The 27,492-nt window shown below is 37.2% G+C and overlaps 2 protein-coding genes across 2 annotated transcripts; both read right to left on the bottom strand.

The window, feature by feature from the left end:
• Nucleotides 1-698: 698 nt before the first annotated feature.
• Nucleotides 699-23,989, bottom strand: LOC117335067. Its single transcript, XM_033894989.1, has 8 exons — nt 23,777-23,989; nt 11,071-11,571; nt 10,097-10,349; nt 9,625-9,774; nt 7,885-8,253; nt 7,446-7,716; nt 6,909-7,034; nt 699-2,204 (listed from the first exon to the last, which is right to left on the bottom strand). The coding sequence occupies exons 1-7, from the start codon at nt 23,798-23,800 to the stop codon at nt 7,013-7,015; spliced, it is 1,590 nt and encodes a 529-aa protein (XP_033750880.1). The 5' UTR covers nt 23,801-23,989; the 3' UTR covers nt 699-2,204; nt 6,909-7,012.
• On the bottom strand, nt 16,681-18,326 carry LOC117335068 (microtubule-associated protein RP/EB family member 3-like). Its single transcript, XM_033894990.1, has one exon. It carries the CDS (start codon nt 18,217-18,219, stop codon nt 17,134-17,136), a length of 1,086 nt encoding a protein of 361 aa, XP_033750881.1. The 5' UTR covers nt 18,220-18,326; the 3' UTR covers nt 16,681-17,133.
• Nucleotides 23,990-27,492: the final 3,503 nt, after the last annotated feature.

The raw sequence follows: 27,492 nt of genomic DNA, 5'->3' as shown, positions 1-27,492 counted from the left end.
CCTAATACCATGTATTACTATGCCTTTCAACACTCACAACATAAACTTAACACAAAGTCCAAAGATTTAAACAAAAACAAAAACAAAAAAAACACAGATGTAAATGTTTTACTCTAGGAAGGGATTGTCTTACTCCTTAGGGACTCTATTGCCAAATATCAGCACCCTAGTACAATTATAAAGTGATGTATTAATACCTTTCAACACTTGCACAAAAAACTTAACGCTGAATTATTCTAAGTCTAAAACTTTGAAAATTCTGGTTTTTTCCCAAAACAATCTTTTAGTTCAACTCCAGCAGGGGATAGATTAACCCCAGAGGGACTTTGTTGCCAATTATCAGCACCCTTATCCAATAATAAAGTGATGTATTAATACCTTTCAACACTTGCACCAAAAACTTAACGCTGAATTATTCTGAGTCTGAAAATTTGAAAATTCTGGTTTTTCCCCAAAAAAATCTTTTAGTTTAACTCTGGCATGGGATAGTTTAACCCAAGAGGGACTCTGTTGCCAATTATCAGCACCCTAGTACAATTATGAAGTGATGTATTAATACCATTCAACACTTGCACCAAAAACTTAACGCAAAAATTTTCTAAGTCCAAACATTTTCAAAAATCTGATTTTTTCCAAAAAATCTTTTAGTTTAACTCCGTCAGGGGATAGTTTGACCCACACAACCATATTACCATAAATTACTATGCCTTTCAACACTGGCACCAAAAATTTAACATTTAAAAAACCAACGCCGACGCCGGAGTGACAACATAAGCTCTCACTCTTCTTCGCAGAGACGAACTAAAAATGAATTTTGCTACTTCTGCTTTTCGGTCAGCTTTATAGGTAGTGGGACTATTTGGCCCGTCGTTAGTATGATGTGACCGAATGGGATGTCTTGCTGTGTCCTCGGCAGTATGTATGCTTCAGTGAAGTAGATATATAAAGTCGACATCAGTGCCACGATTTCACCAGGAAACAAACACAAACCTACCACAGCCTCTCAAAATACACAAACGCACACCGGGCGGCCGCCCTAAATAATCATAGATGCTGTTGGGGGCAAATAGGCTGAAATCTTTAAACGACTTCTAAATCACTGGGATGTCCCAAATACCCGATATAAGGTTTGTATGATGATGGAATGAGGGGCTTCAAAGTTTGTTCAAATGAATGACATTGACCAAAATTTAAGATGACTTTGATCAAAAGGATCTTAAAACGACCTTTTCTCGATCTTTACCATGGGGCCGCGTTGGCCGGGTGGTTAAGGTGTTCCGACACTTTTTGACATCGATCTTCATTTGAAGCTTTCACTCAATAACTTAGAGAGTCTTGAGACCTAATATTCGGTCATTGGGATGCTTGGGTAAAGGGCTACAAAGTTTGCTCAAATGATCTTGACCTAAACAGGCTATACTCTTCTTCAATTGTCCAATAACCAACGAGCCATGTTACTTCATATTGGGCATGTAGCATGCTTTGATAAAGGACTCCAAAGTTGGTTGAAAAGATACCAATGCATTGATTTTCCTGTCTATATAAATGGTTACACAAAGCATTTTAGTACAGAAAGAAGTCGAATTTACACTGCATTATAAACTTGGTAAGCATAAAACAATTATGAGAATGTAAATTATATATCACTCTTATTTCTTGTCACTCAAACAAGTTTCGTTCTTTTTATGTCTTTCGTCTCTTGTCCATTTTGCTCGTATTTTTAATCACACTGATTAGCTTTGATTAAATTGAAATAACGGTTTGTTGTAAACCTTCTTTACAATTCAAAGAAATGAATATCTTAGGCGGATTTTATAATTCAAACACGGAACAAATAACCGTTCTTATATATATTTTTCTACAAAAAGCTTATGTTAGCTTGGTAACAAAACGTTCCTGTTAATATTCCATATCCGTGATATCAACCTCCTCGATAATTTCATTTGCAGAATTAAGAACTTCAGCGATATCAGAACTTTCGTTCTGATGCTCTGTTGCCTTGTCATTTTCGTCTGGCTCATTCTTATCGCCACCAGCGTCATCTTCACCTTTGTCATTCACCTTTAATGCTAATTCTTTAGAAATTTTCCGGATAAGTAAATATCTGGACATTAGCGCACAACCTCCTGCTGCGAGCAACATGCTAGCAGCAACATAAAAGGCAGCAGCATAATCATCAGCCTCGTATCTTCTGTTAGCCATCTCTGGAAAAGATAGTTGAAATACTGTCATTCATCTAAAAAAATACTTTCTGTCAGTCTGTTTATCTTTCTGATATGCATATTCTCTGATAAGTAAATTGTTATTCGTTTTCACGGACACAAACACACACACACACACTCACGCCCACACACACATCCTCACACACACTAACATACAAACACACATAGAATGTATCGTTATAGATAGTTACATTCTTTATTTTCATACTTTTTCGTATTTCAAATTAGTTGGTAGACATTTATATCGTGACAGAGACGGAGTTTGATTACCTGTCAGTGGTTTTAGCGTGAGCGACTACCGATAAGCCGAAGGTAGCTAGCGATGTTATGAAGCAAGACAAAACTTCAAATGGGGGTAGGTTTTATATATTTTGCATCATCATTTTATGGTGATATATGTATATATCCAGATATTGCCAACCTGTGGTACATATAGAGGATATTGAATGGTTTCACCTTTGATATAACATATATTTCACGGGTATGAGGAAATATCGATATTTTTACGAGTGCGAACCACGAGTGAAAAACATCGAAAATTCTGTCATACGAGTGAAATATACGTTAAATTTAACAGGAAACCATTCAATTTACTTTTTCTTGCATCTTATATACTTAAAAACAAAATTAAAAACATCGAAAAACTATAACTATCGCCAGGATGGCTGACTTATACACCCGCAATATGCACAAGTCAATGGTGAATTGGAACTCTTAATTAGAGTCTAAGATAACCCAGTAATATAGTGAACAGTTGCCATAGCAACCATAATCATGAGGAAAAGAAAGTGAGATGCACATTTGCATATTGTACTTTATATCTTTTTGAAGTTTCTTTGAAATCAGCCCTTCGGTTTAGGAGGAGTTGTCTGGACAAACTTAAAGTTATGGTTCTTATCGGAAAACCTGTTTATAGTGACCAGTTGCCATAGCAACCATAATTTTGAGAAAAAGAAAATGGCATGCACATCTACACATGGTCCTCTATATTTGTGTGAAGTTTCATTGAAATCGGCCCTTCGGTTTAGGAGTTGTCCGGACAAACTTAAAGTTATGGTTCTTATCGGAAAACCTGTTTATAGTGACCAGTTGCCATAGCAACCATAATTTTGAGAAAAAGAAAGTGGCATGCACATGTACACATGGTCTTTTATATTTATGTGAAGTTTCATTGAAATCGGCCCTTCGGTTTAGGAGTTGTCCGGACAAACTTAAAGCTATGGTTCTTATCGGAAAACCTGTTTATAGTGACCAGTTGCCATAGCAACCATAATTTTGAGAAAAAGAAAGTGGCATGCACATCTACACATGATCATTAATATGTGTGTGGAGTTTCGTTGGAATCGGCCTATCGGTTTAGGAGGAGTTGTCCTGACAAAATGTGTCTACAGACAGACGGACGGACGGACGGACAGACAACCTGATTCCAGTATACCCCCCTAACTTCGTTGCGGGGGTATAATTAATAGTGTCAAAACGTGCGGGAATCAGTAACGTAATATATGACGTCATCTGTTTGTGACGTTAGTCCACGTCAACTTGCCGGCGCCATTTTCAAAGGACTGGCCAAAGCAATTTAAGCGTTTTCTGCTATTATCGGAGAATATGTGGATGAAAAACTAGCGTCAAAGAGAGTATTTTGTCAAAAACCAGTCTAATATTTCAGAAAAACAGCAAACTAACCGATTTTTTCCATCTCCACTTCGATTTGAAAAATCGGCATGTTTCAACGAGGGGAATACAAAAGGTCCGCTCTATCTTTTGACTGAAAAACTGATATTTTCACTGCAAATTCGTATATTTTCACTGCAAAATATTATATTTCCACTGCTCATCGCTGCAGTGAATTTCAGTTTTATTAGTTTGATTAATTTCTTTATGTCACTGGCAGAAATGCAATATATATATATGTATCAAAAAATGTTGAAAGTGACAGAATGCTTGTAATGTAAATAAAAAAATAGTAATTGATAATCCAAGGCGTTACATTTTGCACAACCGCTTTCACTGTTTATATTTTCACTGTTTTTAATGACGGTCGTGTGTTAGCAGTATCTGTAGGATATGTGTGAACTGAGTAACAGTTTGGACACTATAATAACATCATTAGGTCCTGTTGGTGTGGTAGTCATTATCAGACATTGGTTAAATCTCTTATTCCTGTGCTAGTCATTATGGCAATGGTAAAAACAGCGGAGAGAGTTTGACCAGGGAGTTCGGACTTGGCAAGGTCAATCCATTATACCTGTAGTGGCTGTAACTAATTCGTATTTCCATTTTGTGCTCGACTTGTTTCAGAAACCTGCAAACCACAAATCATGATTCTAGGCTTGTTGGTTTTTGAGAAGATATCTCTTCAAGTAAATAGTTGAAACCAAAACAATTTGACGCCACACCACGGCGTTGAGTTGGCCCTCTATATGATGTCATGAAATGTTCGAGCGATGCAAATAGTGAAAGTATTTGAGTATCGGGAATGTGATTTGAAACATTTGGAATATCGAAAATGTGCTTTGCAAAAAATAGCTTCCCGTGAGGAGGTATAGAATGTACCTGTATGAATGCCCAACGAAGGTTAAACCATATTATTTACACTGTCCTTTCGAACAATCGGGGGCAGTAACAAGATACTAAAGAGAAATAGAAATGGATATAGTTTTATACTTATTAGTATGTAAAAGATAATGTGTGCAGTGCGTTTAGTTATAATTTTAGTGATAGCAAATAGACCATCCAACCCCTAAATATGTACTAGTGGCTTCACCTTCGACACAATATGTGTAAACAATAGTATCCCCACGCATCACTGTTAATGTTGTCATCCATTATATAAGCACCTTAACTTCGACATGTTTGTTTCCATATCTTTATTTTCCTATTTTCAATGTTGTACGTGCTCAATAAGCATTTGAAATAAAAGTGCACACTGTCCCCGGTATAACGACGGCCCTCTCAGGTCACTCGTATATTTAGTTAAGTCACGTGACTGGTAAATGTAGAAACGTTAACACCATTATATATTTTTGCAAACGAGTTATTTGAAATGAATGGAAAGGGTATATAAATAACCATCTGAAGTCCTATGCATCTGATTGATCTTAACGATTCCCTTCGAAAACGTTGATATATTGTCAGGGAAAGGCCCAACTACGGCGTGTTTTGCTTAATAATCGAACTTTCCCCCTATTTATCACGAAAAATCATTTTGGTGCAAAGGAAAATCTACATAAATGAGTTGATTTCCTATCCAAAAAAGTCTCGTTTCATATTTTTGTAAAGTTTGATACAAGGTTGCACTTTTGGAAAAACTACGATTGCTCTCCATGTCCCGATATAAGAACTCTTCGGTGTTTTAGTGTCGAATGACGACGTAGAAACGAACAAACATCATTACACGAATGCAACGAATCGTAATTAATAAAATGTTTTATTTGCAGATAATTTTCAAATTGTAAGTTATACGTGCAAGTTTGTACGTTTAATATTGTGCTAAAACCACGGCCCCTATCGTTGCCATGACAGTCGATCCCAGCTTCGATAAGGAATGCGATGACAAAGTAAAAGTATAATTATTACGCTTAACTTGCCGTTCTCCATTGCACTTTAATCATATCTGGTATTATTTGATGTTGCTGTACTAAAATCTCATCAATTAAAACATCGAAAACTAACAAATACTCTGAAAATACAAAAAGTAGCCTTTGTGTCAGACAGTGCAGATACGAGGCAGAACCTGTAAACAATGAGTCGTCATCGGAATAGATAAGTTTCAATAAAGTACAATAAATATTTTACATAAATACACAAATGGGCAACAGAAGGGGGCGCAACATTAACAGTGATGAGCAGAGTTCGGTCCCCATACAGGTATACACTAAAACATGTTTACATAGAGGTTCCCCAACGAGTGGAGATTGTTTATCATTTTTATCCAACTCGAGTTAGTTAATTTTTTAATTTTGAAAAGACACGAGCTTTAATTAGAAAATTAACTAACGAGAGTTAGGCAGTTTCGGTTCCCTAGGCCTATAATCGATGCAATATCTCGCTTCCGTGCGTCGTCTATTATACCATCATCAAATTATATTTCGTACGACTCAAACTACAGATTAATCGACATTTCCATGAGGATACCCCTCTCACCCAGTTATTTGTTGTAGGTCACAAATGACCAATCGGAGGCTTAGAAAGTGGTTACACACTGCGGTGTGTACACAAAAACAATAACACACTGTTACGAATTTTATCACGTGCCATTTCAGTTGTGAAACAAGCGTAGTTATGGGATAAATGTAGATTACTTATACTACACATGAAAAGCATAGACGATACACTGCCATTTGTGATAAAAAAGATATAGAAATAAGCACTCACCACACTAGAATATGCACTCACCACATACATGCATTGCATGTCGCAAACACGGGATCCCGTCCTTAAATTACCTTTGCTGTTGAAAGGACGTTAAACACTAATCAGCCACACTCGTCCCGAACCTAAATTGCTGAAGGCAAGCAATGATATCGTGTTAAACAATGTTAAAACACACACTGACTCTTGTTCAACAACACGAACCTACTGGTATCCAGTAACACTGGCACGTGTCCAGTAACATCTACTAACCCTTGTGCAGGAAAACACTAATGTGATTTTGAAAAATTGTTGAACACAATAACGGATGTTTACCTGCAGCTGGAGAGGCGACAAGCTGACCGACTCCGGCGGAAAACCCCAGCAAAGCTGTCACTAGTCGGATGTTGATGACTCCGAACGTATTCGGCACTGTGTTATTAAGTAGTGATGAAGCGATTGCTGTGGGTAGGATGAGGTCACTTTTTATTATGAAGAGAGTTGAGCAATAATTGTTAGTGTACCAATATTTATTTTCATTTTGATATGCTTCATTTGTTTCACTCCGTTTTCTTATTTTAGCTATTTGATTCATAATTTGTGCTTCATTTGTTTCACTCCGTTTTCTTTTTTCAGCCATTTGATTCATAATGTGTGCTAACCATTTTTAGGCCCTAATCACCTTGATAGTGTGGATTGGCCGTTAAGAACGAATAACTAACTAACTAGCATGTCTCTGATTAACCTTAAAGAGAAATTTGACATATACAGGATATTTATCGGGGTTGAAAAGGCTCTGTTGAGTACTCTATGCCAACATCTGATATTGCTGATAATATTTCAATTCATATCAGAACATACTCATGCGCTAACCTTGGGTGATTCCAAATATGATAGAGTAGGCGGCGACCCATCCAAATTTGTCGAAAGCAGGAAGCTGTAACGTCATATAGCCTACAAACAGGTCCACAGGTCCCCATAATGAGAGAACTGCGATAAGTCCTTTTTGCTTCCAGGAGATAATGTATATGTAACCTATCATCATGCCAACAGGGACCAGGAAGAGCTGTATGAGTGTCTCCCAAGATCGTAAACTCCTTATCGGTCATCATCACTGTGATGTAGGAATTTGGTATGCCTCGACCTGTGATACAAGATAGATATTAGAACTCGTACCAGTTTCTTAGATGTTCCTTATTTTTGTACGTCTTTAGTTTTATTTCATTGCAGTATTACATTTTGAGAAATGATATTAAAGACACTGGTTATGCAACAGATCAAGTACTCTATAACAAATTAAGACATGACTTACCAAACTGGTCGAAGAAGTACACCAACATGACTAAATACAGCGTCAATTCTTTGAACAATCTTAAGTCTAAAACGCCTAGCATTACTTCAACAAAGCTCTGCCCAGTTTTATCATTCATCTTTAACTGCAAAGGCCGGAGGAAGTAGGAAACGGCTAGTCCCACAGCTCCGGGTATCGCCATGTACTGCAAAGTGTCCATCCATTTCATCTGGTTGCCAACCTTGAACATCTCTACATACACGACGAGAATGATGATCACTGAGGCAAAAGAGCCCACATTCGACAACATCAGAGCGATGAGTCGTCGACTTTGAAAGTACTCCAGTATTGGTATGATGGCACATAGGTACCAGCAGGCCAGACCAAGCCCTGCGTTAGGTAAAGAATATATTATATATATGTTAGAGATAGTGAGTATGTAGTCAAATACTAGATATGATAGATAGTTTGTATGTATAACCAATATAAATGTACACGGATATATTGTATATAAAACCAACACTTGACATATGAACAAGGATAGTATGTATCTTGGTCCAATACTAGATATACGCAGTAAGTTTATAAATAAATGCAATATAGCTATGTAAACAGTGTCTGTATGTAAAACTACTTATACATATGACGTATTGAAAACTTAAAAAGAATAAGCAGGCCGTACCAACTTGGAATGTCAGTTTCACCTTAAAGCTTGTCACATCAACACAGTAAAGTCAGAAACGCTGGAAAGGGATCAAAATGAGGACTGCCATTTTACTGACATGTCATGATTAATGGAGCATCCCTGCCAATGTTGATAGCCCAGCAGGGAGTACAATGTAGTGTAATAACAGTGATAAGTTTGGTAACACCTGGGCATAGAAGTAATTGAAAAGTGTGATGATATGCAATTGAGTTGTAAATTTGTAATGTAGGTTAATGGAAAATACTATATTTTCCCATAATTTTGGTTGTCATTTTGTAGCCACCAATGTTTGAGCGGAGATCCACTTTGGATGCTTAATAATCACAATACAATGTATGTAGTTGCGTTTTCCTGAGAGAATATTGATTCAATCATTAATATATCAGAGGTTATCGCCCTTGATTTTTTCGATTTTTTTTATTGGACTTTATTGCAAAATTGATTGCATTTTTTCTTTCGGTATCTGATTTGTGTCCGAAGATCAACATAATTTTCTTTGAAACTTGTTAGGCTTTATAATCATGGTACATGTGTTTATCTTGAGAGGCATTTTGATTTAACTATTTTTGTCAAAAGTATATTGTTGATTAGACCCATAATATATCAGCAGTTGTATGAATTCATTCAATGTCAAATGGTGTAGCTAATCAATGTCTATAGGTTGAGCCATTAGGTCTGCCATAACCATGCTATGGATAATGACCGAAACTTGTGACAGGACATTAGACAATAAAAAAAACAAATCAAATCCTAATTATGCAAAATTAAATGTCTAAAGAAGAGGAGACCAGCATGGATGCTAACATTTGACGTTTTAAATATTATTACTATTTATCAGAAAGTACCCGTTGGATTTGTCCAAATGATATGTAAAATTCGTTCGTCCCCTTTTTATCAACAAAATTAGGCCAATATTGGTCAATGCAACAGATAATGAAAAGAAAACATGAAAGAAAAATGTTCGAAGCTTACATACAACCAATAATCTGTCTCCGGTTACAAACGTTATATTCCTTATTTTACGCACACGTGGAATAAAATAGGTAAGACCTTACCTGCGACTCCACCAAGAAATAAACCAATTACACCAGTCAAATCTGAGGGCAGGAAACCAGAAACGAGGAACCCAATTATCACCATTATGGAACCGATGCAGGATACCTTCCGGTAATCAAGTCTCACTATAGCAATGGCCACAACAGGTGCTGTAACGGAGTGAACAACTTCATGTTCAATATGACACCGATACCAATATATCACTTGTTGTGTTCCCTACTAGAAGTCCATCATTTAATAGTTTCATATTAGAATAGAAGGGATAGGCCACATATTTCCATCAATATTACAAAAAAAAATGTTCCGTTTTGTTTCTTCAATATTTCTTCAAGATTTCATTAAAATTAATTTTATTTTGCATTTGCATAAAATTGGTTAAAAACGAAATGAACCCTTAGCTTCATAGTAAGTAATATAATAATGTTTTGTGGAATGCTACTTGTTATAAGAGGCAATCGCATAAAATCGTACCTGCCAATAGTCGGATTTCTTTACACGCTGTAGTGATGCTCTCAGTTTCGTCCTCACCAATATCGTCCTTCATACTTTCAGCACTAAACAAAAGTATCGTCAAACACGTAGTGCTACATGCGTTTAGAATTGTGCAAGCAAGAACAATTCTCCATGCAACAGAACCGCCATCTGGCGGTTTTTCTTCTGTTGAACCAGCCGCTGGCAATTCAAGCGTGAGGTTACCATCCGCGACCTCTATTTCCTTGCCTTTCTGAAGTTTGAGAGAAAATAGAGCCTCAGATAGATATGATTAACAGTCACTTCTGTCAATTCTAGTAATTAAACATAATTGCATTTTTCTATCTATCAAGGCAGGTTTGGTAGCCATTAATGCAGTTTTAGGTCACCTGGGACGAAGTCTAATGTGACCAATTGCGATCGCCTTTTTTGTCGTGCGTCGTTAACAATTTACATTTTCTGATGCTTCTTTATAACCAAGAGCCTCGGGGTCATGGTATTGAGCCAGAAGGATGCTGGGATGAAGGGCTTCAAAATCCATTCAAGTCAATTACCTTGACCTGTTTCCAAGGTCACAGAGGTCAAATTTCTTATAATCTTTTAAACAACTCCTCATCAACTAAGAGGTCGGTATCCTTGATATTTGGCTAGTAGTATACTGAGATAAAGGGTTACACATGTTATTCAAATGAACGACCTTGACCTTCTATCATGGTCATTGAGCCAATTGTTTTAAAACGTTTTTAACGACTTCACATTGCCCAAGAGGCCCAGGATCATGATGGGGCTGTGGCATGTTTTGAAAGTAGACTTTTTTTAATTGAATAAAATCGATGTTTCTTCAAGGTCAAACTTGTCAAATGGATTAAATTTGAATATATTTTTTTCAAATGTGAACATTTATTTATACGTATCCTTTACCTAGAAGAAAATACTTGATAATAATACTTGAATAATGATACAACTCAAGTTACCTGCATAGATGGTCCAGAATTGCTGTTCTGTCCTTTGGTGTTGGAAGATTTATCAGTTGTTACGAGGTTTGAGGCCGATTTGATATCTTTATTTCCTTGCTGTGCCTTTGGTTTTTGGGGTGAATTCGATAACTGTGATGTAGAAGGCTGTGGTGCCGATGAGTAACTCGTCGATAATGAGATAGGCTGACCAGGGATTTTATTAGCGTTATTGTTGGAGTTTTGTTCTGTTTCACGTTCCCGTAGGCTTACTGTGTTGTGACCTCCGGATAAGCCATTATATTGCGGGTAAACAGGTTGAGGCGGGACTGGGACTCCAAAACGTTGGTAGGAACCATGGCCCTGTGCCCCTTGGTACGGTCCATCCTGGTATATATGGTTTGGTACATAATTATAAGTATGGCCCTGTGTGCCCTGGGTCGCACTTTCCTGGTACATCACGCCCGTCTGGTTGGCGTTAACTTGGGTTCGATTGAAGGTAGGTGCCAGAACAGTAGCATTCTGTAAAGTACAACACAAAATTAATGCTAACAAAACTATGATTCCTGAAGACAAAGCATGGTAATTCCTTGCACTGTTTGTTATTAAATCTTAAGCAAAGTAACATGTTACTATCCCGGCGGCCTGGCCTAAAAAGATGAATAAAATGATAAGCTCATCATTTTTCCTCGAGCCTTTATGTGGACTTTAATAAAATATTATCATCGTGATCGAAGTGGAAATTAACAGTTAAATATGTTTTTTTAAAAGTCAGGGAGTAGAAAAATTATTTTTCTATTTGAGCAAGATTAACTTACGATTGAGCAATGTATGTTTCGCATATTAGAATAAGCCTAACCCAAAACGTATATCCAAACAAAACATGCGTTGCAAAGGAATGGTGTTAGAGCAAATTGCCCCATGGTACTACTTTATTACTGTCCAGTTATGAGTTATATTTGGGGTTGTAGTGGTGATGGGTACGGAGGGGGGGGGGGAGGGGGGTTAGTTGGGTAATATTACTTTATACCAACAATTTTTAACGAAACGTTATCGATCACCGACAACGTAGGTGTTATATAAAGGAAATGATGGCTCTCACTGTACATATCTGTAAAAAGAAAATAAACTTTAAATTCCACAGTTAATTGTTTAATATTCACTTTATATTTAAGAGATAAAATCTAATCATTCACATCTGTGGACTTTAAGCAGTTATTTATTTCGCGATATGACTGGCAAATTCTGACTCGAACATTCCCATATAAATCTGGTGATAAAATCTGTTTATCAAGACATCATGTAATTATGAAATCACCAATGCATAAATGGTATTCAAGATATTCATGTTATGGTCATTTGGCTTGGATAATGTGCTATTTATGCGATCGATTACCTTTTGGACCATATACTGTGCACATGATCATGATTACTCTCTCAACATCGTATCCAGCTATAAATCAGGGTAAATACAAAGTGGTGATGTGTATGGCGTTTTACTGCTAAAAGTGGCGGTGTACGTAAACATTTTAATGGTAAAAGTGTTAATGTGTGCGTAAATATTTCAATGGTAAAAGTGGCGGTGTGCGTAAACATTTTAATGGTAAAAGTGGTGAGATGTACGTAAATATTTTAATAGTAAAAGTGGTGAGGTGTACGTTAATATTTTAATGGTAATAGTGGTGAGGTGTATGTAAACATTTTAATGGTAAAAGTGGTGAGGCGTGCGTAAACATTTTAATGATAAAAGTGGTGAGATGTACGTAAACATTTTAATGGTAAACGTGGTGAGATGTACGTAAACATTTTAATGATAAAAGTGGTGAGGTGTACGTAAATATTTTAATGATAAAAGTGGTGAGATGTACGTAAACATTTTAATGATAAAAGTGGTGAGATGTACGTAAACATTTTAATAATAAAAGTGGTAATGTATGCGTAAATATTTCAATGGTAAAAGTGGTGAGATGTACGTAAACATTTTAATGGTAAACGTGGTGAGGTGTACGTAAACATTTTAATGATAAAAGTGGTGAGATGTACGTAAACATTTTAATGATAAAAGTGGTGAGATGTACGTAAACATTTTAATGGTAAAAGTGTTAATGTATGCGTAAATATTTCAATGGTAAAAGAGGCGGTGTGCGTAAACATTTTAATGGTAAAAGTGGCGAGGTGTACGTAAATATTTTAATGGTAAAAGTGTTAATGTATGCGTAAATATTTCAATGGTAAAAGTGGCGGTGTGCGTAAACATTTTAATGGTAAAATTGGTGAGATGTACGTAAACATTTTAATGGTAAAAGTGGTGAGGTGTACGTAAACATTTTAATGGTAAAAGTGGTGAGGTGTACGTGAACATTTTAATGGTAAAAGTAGTGAGATGTACGTAAATATTTTAATGGTAAAAGTGGCGGTGTGCGTAACAATCTTAATGGTAAAAGTGGTGTGGTGTATGGAAGTTTTAAGGCTGAAAGTGGTAATGTGTATTAACTTAACTTAGATGGAAGAAGCTATGACCATTTTATAAATGAAATTGGTTGGATGTATAAATATTTTACTTCTAAAGTGATGTTTCGGTGGTGAGGGTATGAATATTATACTAAAATTGTGGTGTATTTGGACATTTTAATGCTAAAAGTGGCGGTGTGGTATGAACATTTAAGTATTAGAAATGGTTTGATGGGGGATGATAATGAATAGAGAAGTACTAAAAATGGTGGTTTATTTTTGACGTTTTAATGCTAAAAATAGAGAACAATTTGCTATCGAAATAGGTGGTGTGTAAACAAATTTTACTACTGAATGTGACGGAGGTGATGTGTATGAATATTTTAGTACTGAAAGTGTTGTCCTGACGGTTCTATCCCGCTGAGACATACTAGAGTCTTTAACAATGGTAGTTACTATTCCTGCTTAGTCCTCAGCATTTTGGTACGACTTATTTGCCCGTTATCAGTATAATGTGACCGGGTGGCTTGACCTGTTTGGTGTCTTCGGCAGTATGCTACAGTGAAGATACCCTATAATTCGGCGAAAAATCCAGACTATCACAGGAAGACTTAACACGAACATACCGCAGCCTCTAACAACGAACATCCTCACTCACCACACGCATGCATATCGCTGCTGCTTGTGGTGGTGTTTTTTTTTTGTAGGAACATTTAAGTTCTGAAAGTGGTGTGGTTTCGTTGTGTATGGACTTTTTTAATATTGCCGAAATTATTATGTTTACATTCACTAAAATTGATTAGAAAACTGAGCATGCAGATACATATTTTTATTTTGTTGCCGTCTCCATTCTTTGAATATTTCGACATCAAGGTAAAACTTTTTTCCGAACTCTTTTTTCATTAATACACACATATATATGTGTATCATCTTATGAACAATGACAATTGGATTTCGCTGAAATATGTACATGAATATGTGAATTAATAATTTATTATAAAAAAGGAAATATCTCGCTGAAGTTCAACAGTTAGAATATGGTAATGATTTCGGTCATATATGATACCGCATGCGCACAACACACCAAACACCTGTGAACGAAACTACTGTTTTCCAAGTGAATCAACTGCTATTTAAAACAGTTTGAGTGTCAGTGACAGAACAAAAGATGGCCAAATTCGGCAAACGAAATCCCTAGAATTTGCTTAGGGAAGCAACATATACAGCTCATGGGACCGCGGCTAACTGGCCGATGCACATAATTTGCGGCATTGTCGGTAAATGTGCATTGACAGACGTATGGTTAGCATTGCCACAAGCGTCTGCATCTAGTTGGTATTCATAAATAGAAATATTAGTCCATACTCCTACTACATCAACAAGATGTAACACTTGAAGATAGGACGATGCGTCGACTGTGGGGCGGAAGTTGTCTATCTGAAAGCTATTTAAACGGGCAGATTTATTGGTCCACAATTATAGATAGTATTGTTTACGGAGCTGTCGACCAATCAGAAAGCCCGTTGCAAAACTGCTCTTCCGTTCAACAGTTGTTGCATCGCGATCGTATTAAATAACATCTGTCATAACTGTAACCAAATTCGATGTAAAAAAAATAGGTGTTTACGTACTGTGTCTCCGCATGCATGAGGTGTTTCTGTTTAACAATTACTGCATCGTTTCAAAAGAGTCAAGTCATATTATCAGCGCTTTATTTGAGAGGGGTTTCCAAACTGAATCGTATGGTAAAGCTGGACACCGTAAACCGATATGAATATCGGAATTGCAGAGAAACATAACTGTAAGATCATAAAACACGTACACATTATAGATTTTTGAAATGGATGAAAACCCCACACTAGACGGTATAATCACTGTAGTCATGTTTTGTGGTAGTGAAATCATTAAATATTATCGATTTTATCTGGCCTATTCTTATCTTCTTAATCGGTACAAAATCAGCACATAATTTGCCCGTCAGCCATGCAGAAAGTAAGTGTTTACGGCTGAATTGTGTTATAGGTATACTGTGTACATGGCACCAGACGTCAGGTCAAGGATGAGCTGACTCAACACCGGTGGGATGTCTGTCGACAGATCGAACAGTTGGGTACCCGGCTGGATCGTATCCTTCCATGGGGATGGTATCGATTTCCTTGTATACAGTTTATTTAGAATATATAAGTAGAACAAATCTGGAACTCTAATGTTTAGATAGTTACTACATTTTTTTTTTTGGTTCATCAACAACGTAAATGTCATTAGAAATATAAAATGGTGAGTGAAAATGGGCATAAAATGAAAACCATACAAATTAAAAAGTCAATATATAAAAATATATAATGTACACTTGTGTTTAAACTTTAATGTGTGTATGGTTACATATTTCTGTGGTAAATACCGCCAGACAACTTTCAGACAGTAGAAAATTTTGTACATGTTCGCATTTTCGAAAATAAAAATAACTTGTACTGTAATAGACATTCTCCTGTTGGTGGTAGATCAATACAATCCAATAAAATGTGTTCGCCCTAGACTTCTTGATTCAATGAATAAGATATTTACAATATTCAGCTTTGCCATCCCTGCTACAGGTAAACTTCTCAGAAACCGTATCTACAGCTCGCACACAGGTGTTGGGCGTAAACAATGCTAAATAAAGGAAAATTCATATTAATATGTCGGCAATGATACAATTCGGACAAACAGTATAAAATAATTTAATGGCAACTTGATAAATCCACGCCTCTTCTAATTAGTGACACAGTGCTCCGTCAATTAAAGTACATTACCACAAGGATTTTAAAGTTTCATTTCTGTATTCTTCGATTATGTTTATACTCTAAGTCAAGACATACCAGAGTCTCTAAAATTGTAGTGACTACTCATACATTACGCTCAGCATTTTAGAAGTTCGATGACTGATTTGCCAGCATCCGAGTTTGATGTTCTGCTGGGTGTCTTGGGTAGTATGTTTCAGTGAGATAGCGCTATAAATTAGTTATTGGTTCAGTGCTATTACAAGAAGGCAGACACGGATATACCTCACACATGCATGCATCTTCCGCACAGAGGAGAACGTTCTTAAATGACAAGTGCTGTTAATACCTCCATAACTCTACTTTAACATCACATTTTACGAGGCAAATTATACTGAACACACAACACAGGAACAACGTATGGATAGCACAATTTTATATCTTGGGGTATCAAATGCTACCATTCAAATCACAAGTTTGATTAGATTTACAATATAAAGAAACAATTCTGAATATGAAATGTCATGTTTCCGACACATTACACGAATCGCATCATCTTTATTCACCGCTTATATGAGGCAAAGAAGATATCACTCAATATATTAGAAAAATTCGGGTCAACGCCTAAGGAAATGCACAGCAATGTAAGATTGGTAAAGATATTTTGGCATGTTATTGTAATCGAATAGATACACATGCAATTGAAATGAAACTGATATGAATAGTTTACAATTTTGATGCCCCGTGGATGTTCACAGAGAATCTGCAATTATTGTTACATTGCACTTTTTGTGTACACAGATAACTGTAAACATGTAAGCTGAAAACAAACCCGAATGTCATTTGAAGTGATAGTTACATTCCCCAGCAACAGTTATTGCCCATCTTGCACATCATCTGCTACCACAGAGTTCAATCGCTCCTTGGAGAGCTCAAACTCATCCTCTGAGTATAGGATGGCCTCTAAAGCTTCCAAAGGTGCACTATTCTCCTGCTGTGAACACCACGTTTCAACATTCAAAAGTTTTTCGTAGTAAAAATCTCTCTCTTTCTCCATAGCCCTGACTGACATGTATAACTCTTCCAGTCGGAGACCAATCATCACAAGTTCCTCCATCTCCGTTCTTCGTTTCTGCTCCCTCGAGGAATGCGACTCGCGCCGAATTTTTGAGCTCTCGTTCATTGAGATATCAACTCGAGATAACCTGTCACTGATTACTGTACTAGGCGGTTTGATGAGCGAGTTTGGTCGTGTACTGTCAGCTGTGATGGGAAGGCTAATGCTACCAGAGGAAGCTGTAGTAACGTGACTTTGTCTAGCTTTACTATGGACATTCACCATATACGCAGATGCCGGAACACTGTTGGTCTCGGAATTTACAAGGCTAGACTTTCTGTTAGGACTTTCGAAGTGTGAGACGACTCGTGATGTCAGGTTATCGTCCGACAGATTACTGTTCTGACTGTATTCTGACTGCATGCTCCTCTGACTTCGGCTTCTTGAATTCGTCTCCCTTAAAGATATGTTTGTGCGAGGACGGCTGGTCTTGGAGCCAAGTGAAAAGCCGAACCGGGCCTCAGATGCGTTGTATATCCGATTATCGTCATTTGCATCGAAAAACTTTTTGAACCATACAAGAAACTCATAATTGTCCTGAAATTTACCCTTCACAAGACGCGCTACTGGTATGTCTTTGTTTATACCGAGGTCCGTAAAAGCAGTTTGGAGTAGCTTGAAGTTCCGAATAAATTCGTGTTCTAGGTTGGTGGAGAAAAGTACCCGCTTGAGGTTAACAACTCCGGGGTACAGAATGTCCATAAACTGACAGTACGCTGCTCCAGTACACATGTCCTCAATCCTGTCATATGTTCCCTCGAGTCTGATATTTACCCATGTCAACAACTCTTTTCTGCTTACATTTTCTGCTTTATTTCCGGTGTCGTACACGTTCAGTGCCATGATTTCCGTGTAACTGTCCAAATGTTTATTAGACTGTTACTTCAACAACACAGTATCACACGATCGCGGAAAGCCTATCGAGAAATGTCTGACAATAAACATTTCATATTCAGTGTTGATGCCGTAGCCTCGTTATCGACACAACATCACAAACTACGGATTATTAACCGCGATAGACCGATGAAGCAGAACCAATTTTAATGTATTCAGCTACTATAATGGTTTGTATTTCATTTGTTATTTGAATAATTCATCAATCTGCGAGTCTCGTTCACTAAAGTAGGTCCGTTTTTGACGCTGCTATCAGAATGGATATCGAGAAAATGCATGTCAAATCAGATAAATTATGTGTGATATTTCTTATACAACAAGAATATATTTTGAGTTTTAAAAACTCTTCATGGAGCGCGTGATCTAGTAATTTGAATATTAATACATGTATGTGTAATGATGAAATAATAAAAAATCAGCTTTGTTTCCTCCATTTCTCACTAACAATGCTGTTATTCTCACTAACAATGCTGTCAGTGGATTCAAGTGAATGATGGTTATCATTTATTTATTGAACTTCAATGAAGAGTTTGTTTATCACTTTCCCCTTAGATGCATTCAATTTACGTTGTTTATTCTTGCATCATTTGAATATCATGCCATCCATGTGTATAACGCCAGTACATACAGATAGCTATTTGTATGTGTATATACTATTCGAGTTGTATGGTAACACTCTATGTATGATTGTACTTGGTTTTCTCGCTGCATGATCGCAGGAGCAACTTTATTTGGATCTTATCTTTTTTAAAAGCCATTCATTCATGTGTCGTTTCTTTTCTTTCTAAGCAATTTTCTTCCTAATTTTTCTCGCGACACCACCTCATTTTAGTTGAGTGTTTGTCCCTGTAGAGAAGGCGACATACCAGGGTCTGTGACATTAGTAGTCACTACTCCCGCTTATCACTCCACATTTTTGGAGTGAACCGACTGATTTGCTCGTTGTCAGAATAACGTGACCGGGTCAGGTGCCTTACTGGATGTCTTCGGCAGTATGCTTCAGTGGCATGGAGTAGCACTTTAAAGTCAGGATCAGTTCCGCGCTACCACATACCACAGCCTTCCAAAACACAAACACATTCAGCACAGGCATGCATCTCGCTCACAGGAGTAGTCGTCCTTACATGACTACAGAAAATTCATACTCGTCACATATTTTACATGACTAAATACATGACGGGTACCGCGTTAGGCTAAGTTTTGTACAATGGTCTTAATTATAACAATGGACTTAGTAGAATAGAATAATTGCCTGTAAATACCTGATACACTGGTATTCTCATTCGCGTATGAAGTAATGTGCAAAGTCTACAGGATTTAATTACATTGCTATTTAATGTAATTGATTACATATACTTAACTAATTTTGTCAATTACCTATAGTTTTGATAAATTAATTTGTGTATGAAATGTGTCTGTTTCAGACCAACCCCATACAGCATTTTTATCATGATTTACAAAACTTATATCTTTATATGCAAATCTCTGTAATCCTGTTTACCTGTTCACATGTTTTATGTATTAGCCTTCTCTACTCGATACATACATATTAAATTATTTAAATGTCAATGTAAATGCAACGTATCTTAACTTGTCATTTAACTTCATAATGACACTGTGTAACACGTTGGCACATGAACTTTATGTACTGTATGCGTCATCTTGCTATGTATCTTACTACCTGAAAAATCTGACAAAGATACGATGAATTTTAAATGCTGATTACATATATTGTTTTCTTAATGATGTAAGTTTATCATAAATTTTGTTTAAATTTTATTTCATAAAACAAGAAGACAAAATATATATTTCCTTACAATTCACAGCCCACAGGTTAAAGCGTACATCTCGGGTTCCCCACTTCCACAGGTAGCTCAGGTTATAAAATGCGTAGGTGAGATAATATGAAAATGATTTTTTTTAACATTTTCCTACTGTATTATTATTTTGTTGTTCTCGGAAAAGTGGACAAACTGAAAACACACCATCTAACAGAAATAACAGTGACTCATTTCAATTAGGTATTTTTTACCTGTTAACATGTAGCATTTAAGATATATGTTGTTCTCAGAAAAGTGAGCAAATTGAAAACACTTTCTAACATGAATTACAGTGATTAAATCATGGTTTATTTCAATTAGGTATTTCATGAATTGTTTTAGCTCATCTGGCCCGAAGGGCCAGTGAGCTTACGCCATGGCGCGTCGTCCGTCAATATTTTCTTTAAATTGCTACTAGTTCTAAAGTATTGAATGGATTTTCACCAAATTTCGTCAGGAACATCCCTGGGAGAAAGGGAACACAGTTTGTATAAATTTTTACTCTGAACCCCAAGGGGTCTGAGGGGCGGGGTCAAATAGGGAAAATAGGGGTTAACCCTTTAAATCGCTACTAGTCGTAAAGTAATGAATGAATTTGAACGAAATTTGGTCAGGAACATCCTTGGGGGAAGTTAGAAAGAGTTTGTATAAATGTGGACTCTGACCCCTCAGGGGCCAAATAGGGCAAATAGAGATTAGTCATTAAATCACTACTAGTCATACAGTTTTTTAATGGATTTTAACTTAACTTGGTCAGGAACATCCTTGGGGGAAGGGGAACAGAGTTTGTATAAATTTTTACTCTGAACGCCCATGGGGTCTGAGGGGCGGGGGAAAATAGGGGTTCATCCTTTGAATCGCTACTAGTCATCAAGTTATGAATGAATTTGAACCAATTTTGGTCAGGAATATCCTTGGAGGAAGGGGGAAAGAGTTTGTATAAATATTGACTCCCCCTCAGGGGCCTGAGGGGCGGGGCCAAATAGGGAAAATAGGTATTAGTCTTTAAATCGCTACTAGTCATAAAGTTTTAAATGGATTTTAGCCAAATTTGGTCAGGAATATCCTTGGGAGAAGGGGAACTGAGTTTGTATCATTTTTACTCTGAGCTCCCAGGGGTCTGAGTGGTGGGGCCCGGTAGGGAAAGTAGGGGTCAATCCTTTAAATTGCTACTAGTCATGAAGTTATGAATGGATTTGAACCCAATTTAGTCAGAAACATCCTTGGGGGAAGGGGAACAGATTTTGCATAATTGGTGACTCTGACCTCCAAGAGGCCAAAGGGGCGGGGTCAAATAGGAGAAATAGAGGAAAATCCTTGAAATCGCTACTAGTAATACAAGTTATGAATGGATTTTAACTTAATTTGGTCAGAAACATCCTTGGGGGAAGGGGATCAGGTTTTACATAAACGGTGACGCTGACCCCCAAGGGGCCAAATGAGAAGGGCACAATAAGTAAATAAGAGGTATTTCATTTAAATCACTACTAGTCATAAAGTTATGAATGTATTTGAACCCAATTTGGTCAGAAACATCCTGGGGGAAAGGGAACAGATTTTGCGTTAATGGTGACTATGATTCCCAAGGGGCTAAAGGGACGGGGCCCACATTGGGAAATAGAGGTAATTCCTTTAAATCTCTACTTGTCATAAAGTTATGAATGGATTTGGTCAGAAACATCCTGGGGGAAAGGGGAACAGATTTTGCATAAATGGTAACTGTGACCCTCCAACATCTAATCATGTATAGCACCGCTGGACGTTAAGGGATAAACACAATTCTGATGTAAAAATAGGCCCAAGGGTCTTTCCCCACCCTTAAGGACTTAGTTTCTTTAAACACAATCATGTCGTAAAAATAATCCATAAGGTCTTTCAGTCCCTTAAAGAGTACATGTATATGTATTAACGAATTGAACATTATTTTGACATTTGGTCAAATCCAACCAGGTGAGCGATACAGGCCCCATGGGCCTCTTGTTTTATGTGGATCTTTATCTGTTGACATGTATCATTTAAGATATATGTATTATCATATTTCAACAAATAACGAAGATTACTACAGGAAAGATAAATAAACGCCAGTCCGATGTAAATGTGGCATCGATATTTGCAGTAAAATGAATAAAAAATGAAAACATCAAAATACTCCTTCAAATAACATAATTGTGTGGTGAAACACGTGTATTTTCATAGCAATTGGCTTGAAACAAAGGTAAGAATATAATGAAATAAAGAGAAATGATTTTCTCAATTCATGTTGAATCAAAATGCCTTGCGGAAATACAACTACATTTACGCCGCTGTCCTTATTCGCGCATCAGTGACTTTTATTTTTTTATCATGATAATATTTAATATCGGTATATATCTTCCTAACGGAAGATGACTGGGAAAATCACATGAAATTGTGAATTTGAAAATGGAAACATGTGTAGCGGAACTGGACTGGGTCGATCATCGGCGACCAGGTAGCTCAGTTGGTAGAGTATACGTTTAGAGTTCGTAGGGTGTCGGGTTCGAACCCCGGTCTGGCTGCTTCATTTTCACTTTCTCCTGTTACACATGTACGAAATACAAAGCATTGTACAAAAGAAACAAGGTATTGGCTGTTTAAAAAACAAATTGAGATTAAGGCTCTGTAGAGCTTGTAGAGCCTTAAGATTTAAAGTTACAGCTGATTCGTTGTGCTAAGATTCCTCAGTATGTGATATTACGTCTTCAATATAGTGAATGATTCCTGGAAAATTGCAATGTTCGTGTTCTGTGTATTATAAAATCTACTTGCACTCTCAATATGACATAATGATAAGACCCAGTTTTAGTGTGAACATGCTTAGCTTCCAGTTTTAAATATCTTGAATATATATTTTGACTATCGATTGGAGACATGTACACTTGTGAATGGTGCAAATAGTTGACATTTATTTGAAAAGCACACAGAGAGCAGCACTGTAAGCAAAACAAAGATATCGCATCACATAGCAAGGTATTGTTGCTAACGACAACTTTGGCCATATGACTACTGTTAACGAGATGTCAGGAGTAAGGTAGTATATGAGAAGAAAACAAGACAGTTATTTGGTTACATTGACCTGTCGGCTTATTGATATACATGTATATACATATACCCATTACTGTCAAGCATTTTATGATTAAATTCAAACACTCACGAGACCTTTTTTATCGATACGTCTATGAAATGTTCATTCGTTACCATTTGTGCATCACTTACATTTGATAACCTACATGTACACCATAAGTCTACCATAAGAAGAAATTATATTGCAACTAGTTGAGTTGAGTTGTACATTTGAGTTTGATGGGGTTTTTTTCTCTTTTTTTTCTCTCTGTGAACGTCTTTCTAGTCTGGTGCTGTTTGGCATTAAATGACTCGGTATGTCGAAGGGCCGTAAATAGTACAATTCTAATAAAACATAAAACAAATCAAAAATAGATGCGCATTTCTAGACTATTTGTAAGCTACTAATCGAGTCCACAAAATATAGATTTAACAAATCTGCTCCTTAATATTTTTTTTTGACACGATACAATGTAGTTCGCAATTATAAATGTAGCATTAAACAGTATACCACACTTACTAACAAAAACAATTCGAGTACAACAATACGAGTATGTCGGGGACCGACAACACTTTCTGTTACTACTAGTGGTCAGATCACTTACCGTATATCCAGGTGGGTTATTCATGTATGTCCATCTTGCGCTGGGCGGCGAGTGGCATATTTCAATCCTGGTCAGGATGTTAACAACGCGTTTTCAGCAAACGGTTGTGTGTCTGTGCTTCAGTACCCGTGGATGTATTTCTCAGAAACAAAGCCTATTGATTTGTTGATACCCATACATCAATGTAACCAATACTCAACCACGCATGTGTGTTATCAAGTAAATATGAACGGTCCGTTGTTGATACCAGGAAAGGACGGGTTTTTAAAATAACAAACGTACCAATGTAGAAGAGTGACACATCAAAGCCAATCAAAATTCGGAAAAGACCCGTCTCCGAGGCAAGGAGTTAGAGGTCACCTAATCAATGAAAAAAAAATACAATAAGCAAGAGGAGGATGTGTTTTGAAAACTAGAGTTGAACTGGTTACAAAATTACTTATCTTATATATGTTGTTTTATTGATAGAAAGGGAAAAAATACTTCTTTCCTGACTTATGTATGAGATCTGACTTTCTTTTATATCGCGATGAATATCACATGCCATCCGTTAAAAATGTTTTATATTTAATGATGATACATAATGATGATGCTGGTTATTTCAAGGGAAAACATAATGACTTTTCCCGCCCCCGCCACCACCCTCTACCCTCTATACTATAAATAATTGTCATTAGTTTATGATTCGTGAATGAAGATGACTGCACCTCTCTCCTACCTACATGTGCTGGTGTAGCAATCTGCCTTGTGTATTTTCCGAAGCAAATGTCACCCTGTTTTTTTTTAAATATACGTGTATACATTTACATGTATCTAGACTATTCGAGTACCCCATGATGTGCACTGTCCATAAAAATCACAGGCATCTGCGCTTCTGGTGAGTATTTATAGAAAACAATATTGCCCCTTAACTTACTTATCAAGAAGATTAGAAATCTCATATCACCATGCATGTGAGCACACCGCGGTGCCCTTGAGTTAACACTATAGTAACAAGAGTATATATTGTTGTACCTATAAGGTTTTTTACTCGCTGTACAATATTTCGTTAGGGGGACATTATTACAGATTTTCACATCGTCTCTTTCCTTCCAGTCGGGTTCATAAATTAGTCAATACAATCGATCATGGTCTAGCGCATGTTTTCTTGCCATGGTGATTGTGAGCCAACATGACTCAGCACAACCTAATGACCCGATTCTCATTCCCGCTGACAAGATATAGTAGTAATTAACTGTCTATCACGAGCTCACAATTATTTCGCTAAAAACATACATCAAATGGGTAGATGCTCTATCAGAATCGTGATTTTGTGGTATAGACGAACACGATGCTACGGTTCGCTATTACCATGGCGTAATACACATTAAACCTACATATTTAATAGCCTGCAATGACCTTGAGTGCATATGGAATATTGATCTATATGCATGCATTTGTTTCTCACATTCATCCTTAGGGGTTATGATCATGTCTTAATGGTGTTTGCCTATACAGATATACTATAGTAATATACACAATATAGTACATGGTTCTCGTGTTTTCCAAGGAAGTAATACCCTGTCTCCAAAGGGAGCCCCCACGGATATCCCTTAAGGATCATAGCTGCTTTTATCCTTGGTGTTCCTCATTACTGAGATTTGTTATATGAAAATAGGAATCATTATGAAAGAATAAGGAAGAAAAGGCATGTATTATATATTTAATGTCTCTGTCAGTAGAACGGACACGAGTCGGACCCATCCCGTTACCGCTCATTCAAAAGATATGACCTATACTAAAGTGGACACTATTTAAATTTAATCCAGTCATCTACCACCCGTGACACGGTCCTGAGACGATCTGTTTATGGTGACACGCCCTGAAACCTATCCGGTGTAGTTCATTCCTCTATGACTTACTATGTAACAAAACCTGGCCAGTCTTCATTCTTACATATGTAGTGTTATCTTCCGTCAACATGGGTAGAGCGCTGTTTGCGTAGAGTAGGATGTATGGAGCCAACAATTTCTTCGACCACACGTCGAGTGGTTACTATTTATATAACATTTTTGTAAGGTACCAGTTTCTTGATGTAATAATCACTGACCTCAAATGTGCCTTTGTACACGTTAAGTATCAATTCACACAAAGCCCGTTATTGGTCGTTTGTTATACTTTCCACCAAAAGTTTTTTCCGTCTTGCGTTTACATCGTAGAGGACGCGTATAAAGGACGGATGCGTCTTTACTAGTCCATTCATGTCGAGGAAATAAAAGTCAAACGAACGGTCGGTACGCGCTATTTCATTGCCGAAGTAACGTGTATACGAGGGGTGTTAAATAAATAATGTCATCTGTGCTTTATTTCGCGGAAATCGTGCAATTTATGCACAAAACCACCTCGTGTCGATTGAGTGATCACTGGCTCGTGACACAGGTAAATATCTCGTCCACACGTTCACTGGCCTCGGTACAGTGTACATCGTTTCATAGCCTATTCGTTAGACTAGACACAAAATGACAGGAAAACGAGCTGAAAATGTTCTTGAAATTAGGGCCTATATAAAAGGTAGGTCATTACTCGGCATAAAGGCTGTAGATATTCACCGCGAGGTGTGTGACATTTATGGGGAGGGCCAAATGTCTCACAGGACTGTTTGTAGGTGGGTAGGTAAATTTAGTGCTGGGCAGCAGCAACTGAAAGATGCTGCTCACCCAGGTCGTCCTGCAACAACTACGACCAAAGGTAACATAGAAAAAATCCGAAATATCCTCAAAACTGATGCTCGATTCACCGTAAGACAATTGGCTCGAATAACAAACTTGTCGTTAGCAAGAGTTCGTGCAATTTTGAAGAAACACCTAAAAGTTAGAAAGATAAATGCAAGATGGATACCCCATTTGTTAACGGATGAGCAAAAGACGCGTGTAAAAATGGCAAAAAAACTTCTCAAAATGTACCCAAAATATAGTAAAAAGCCTTTTGATAATATAGTCACTGGTGATGAGACCTGGGTGTATTATTTTGAACCAAAGCGGAAGGTTGCCAACCGAATATGGGCCACTAAAAATGCCAGACGCCCAAGTATTGCCAAACGAATACGAACGGTAAAGAAGGTTTTGTATGCTATTTTTTCACTAATAAGGGTCCAGTTATTCAAATCCCGGTGCCAAAAGGCAGAACGGTCACAGGCAAGTTCTATAAAAACGATGTTCTGAGAAAGTTGAAGAACTACTACAAAAGTCGCCGCCCCAAAACAGGACTTAAGTATGTCCGACTTTTGCATGATAATGCACCCGCTCACAAGGCACGTATTGTGACTGACTTTTTGGAGTCAGAGAAGGTTACCGTCCTTCCGCACCCTCCGTATTCGCCAGACTTAGCCCCTTGCGACTATTTTCTCTTTCCAAAACTTAAATATCATTTATCTGGAAGGAGATACAATTCGAGAAATGCCCTTGGATCTGCTGTTTATCAGTGTCTGATGGGTGTACCCATTGAAGAGTATGAAAAAAGCTTCCAAAAATGGATTGACCGGCTAAAAAGGTGTGTTCTGGCTGGCGGAGAATATTTTGAAGGGCAGAGCAAATTAAAATGAACAAAAGCACTTCCGCTATATGAGCACCGATGCAAGTGACATTATTTTTGGAACACCCCTCGTACATGCATATCCGGTTTAACACAATGTTGTAGTACGTCCACCAATTCGGAATTTCGGACATGGACACGTTTTG

Source organism: Pecten maximus, chromosome 9 (assembly GCF_902652985.1).
Source record: "Pecten maximus chromosome 9, xPecMax1.1, whole genome shotgun sequence".
Lineage (NCBI taxonomy): Eukaryota > Metazoa > Mollusca > Bivalvia > Pectinida > Pectinidae > Pecten > Pecten maximus.
Note: the sequence above shows the minus strand (reverse complement) of the source record. Positions and strands in the feature narration are given on the sequence as shown.

Excerpts from the sequence above, each read along its gene's own strand:
- LOC117335068 (XM_033894990.1), bottom strand. The coding sequence starts at position 18,219 with ATGGCACTGAACGTGTACGACACCGGAAATAAAGCAGAAAATGTAAGC.
- LOC117335067 (XM_033894989.1), bottom strand. The coding sequence starts at position 23,800 with ATGAATAACCCACCTGGATATACG. Across the intron at positions 11,572-23,776 it reads ATAACCCACCTGGATATACG|AATGCTACTGTTCTGGCACC; the intron begins GTAAGTGATCTG and ends TGTACTTTACAG. Across the intron at positions 10,350-11,070 it reads ATTCTGGACCATCTATGCAG|AAAGGCAAGGAAATAGAGGT; the intron begins GTAACTTGAGTT and ends CTCAAACTTCAG.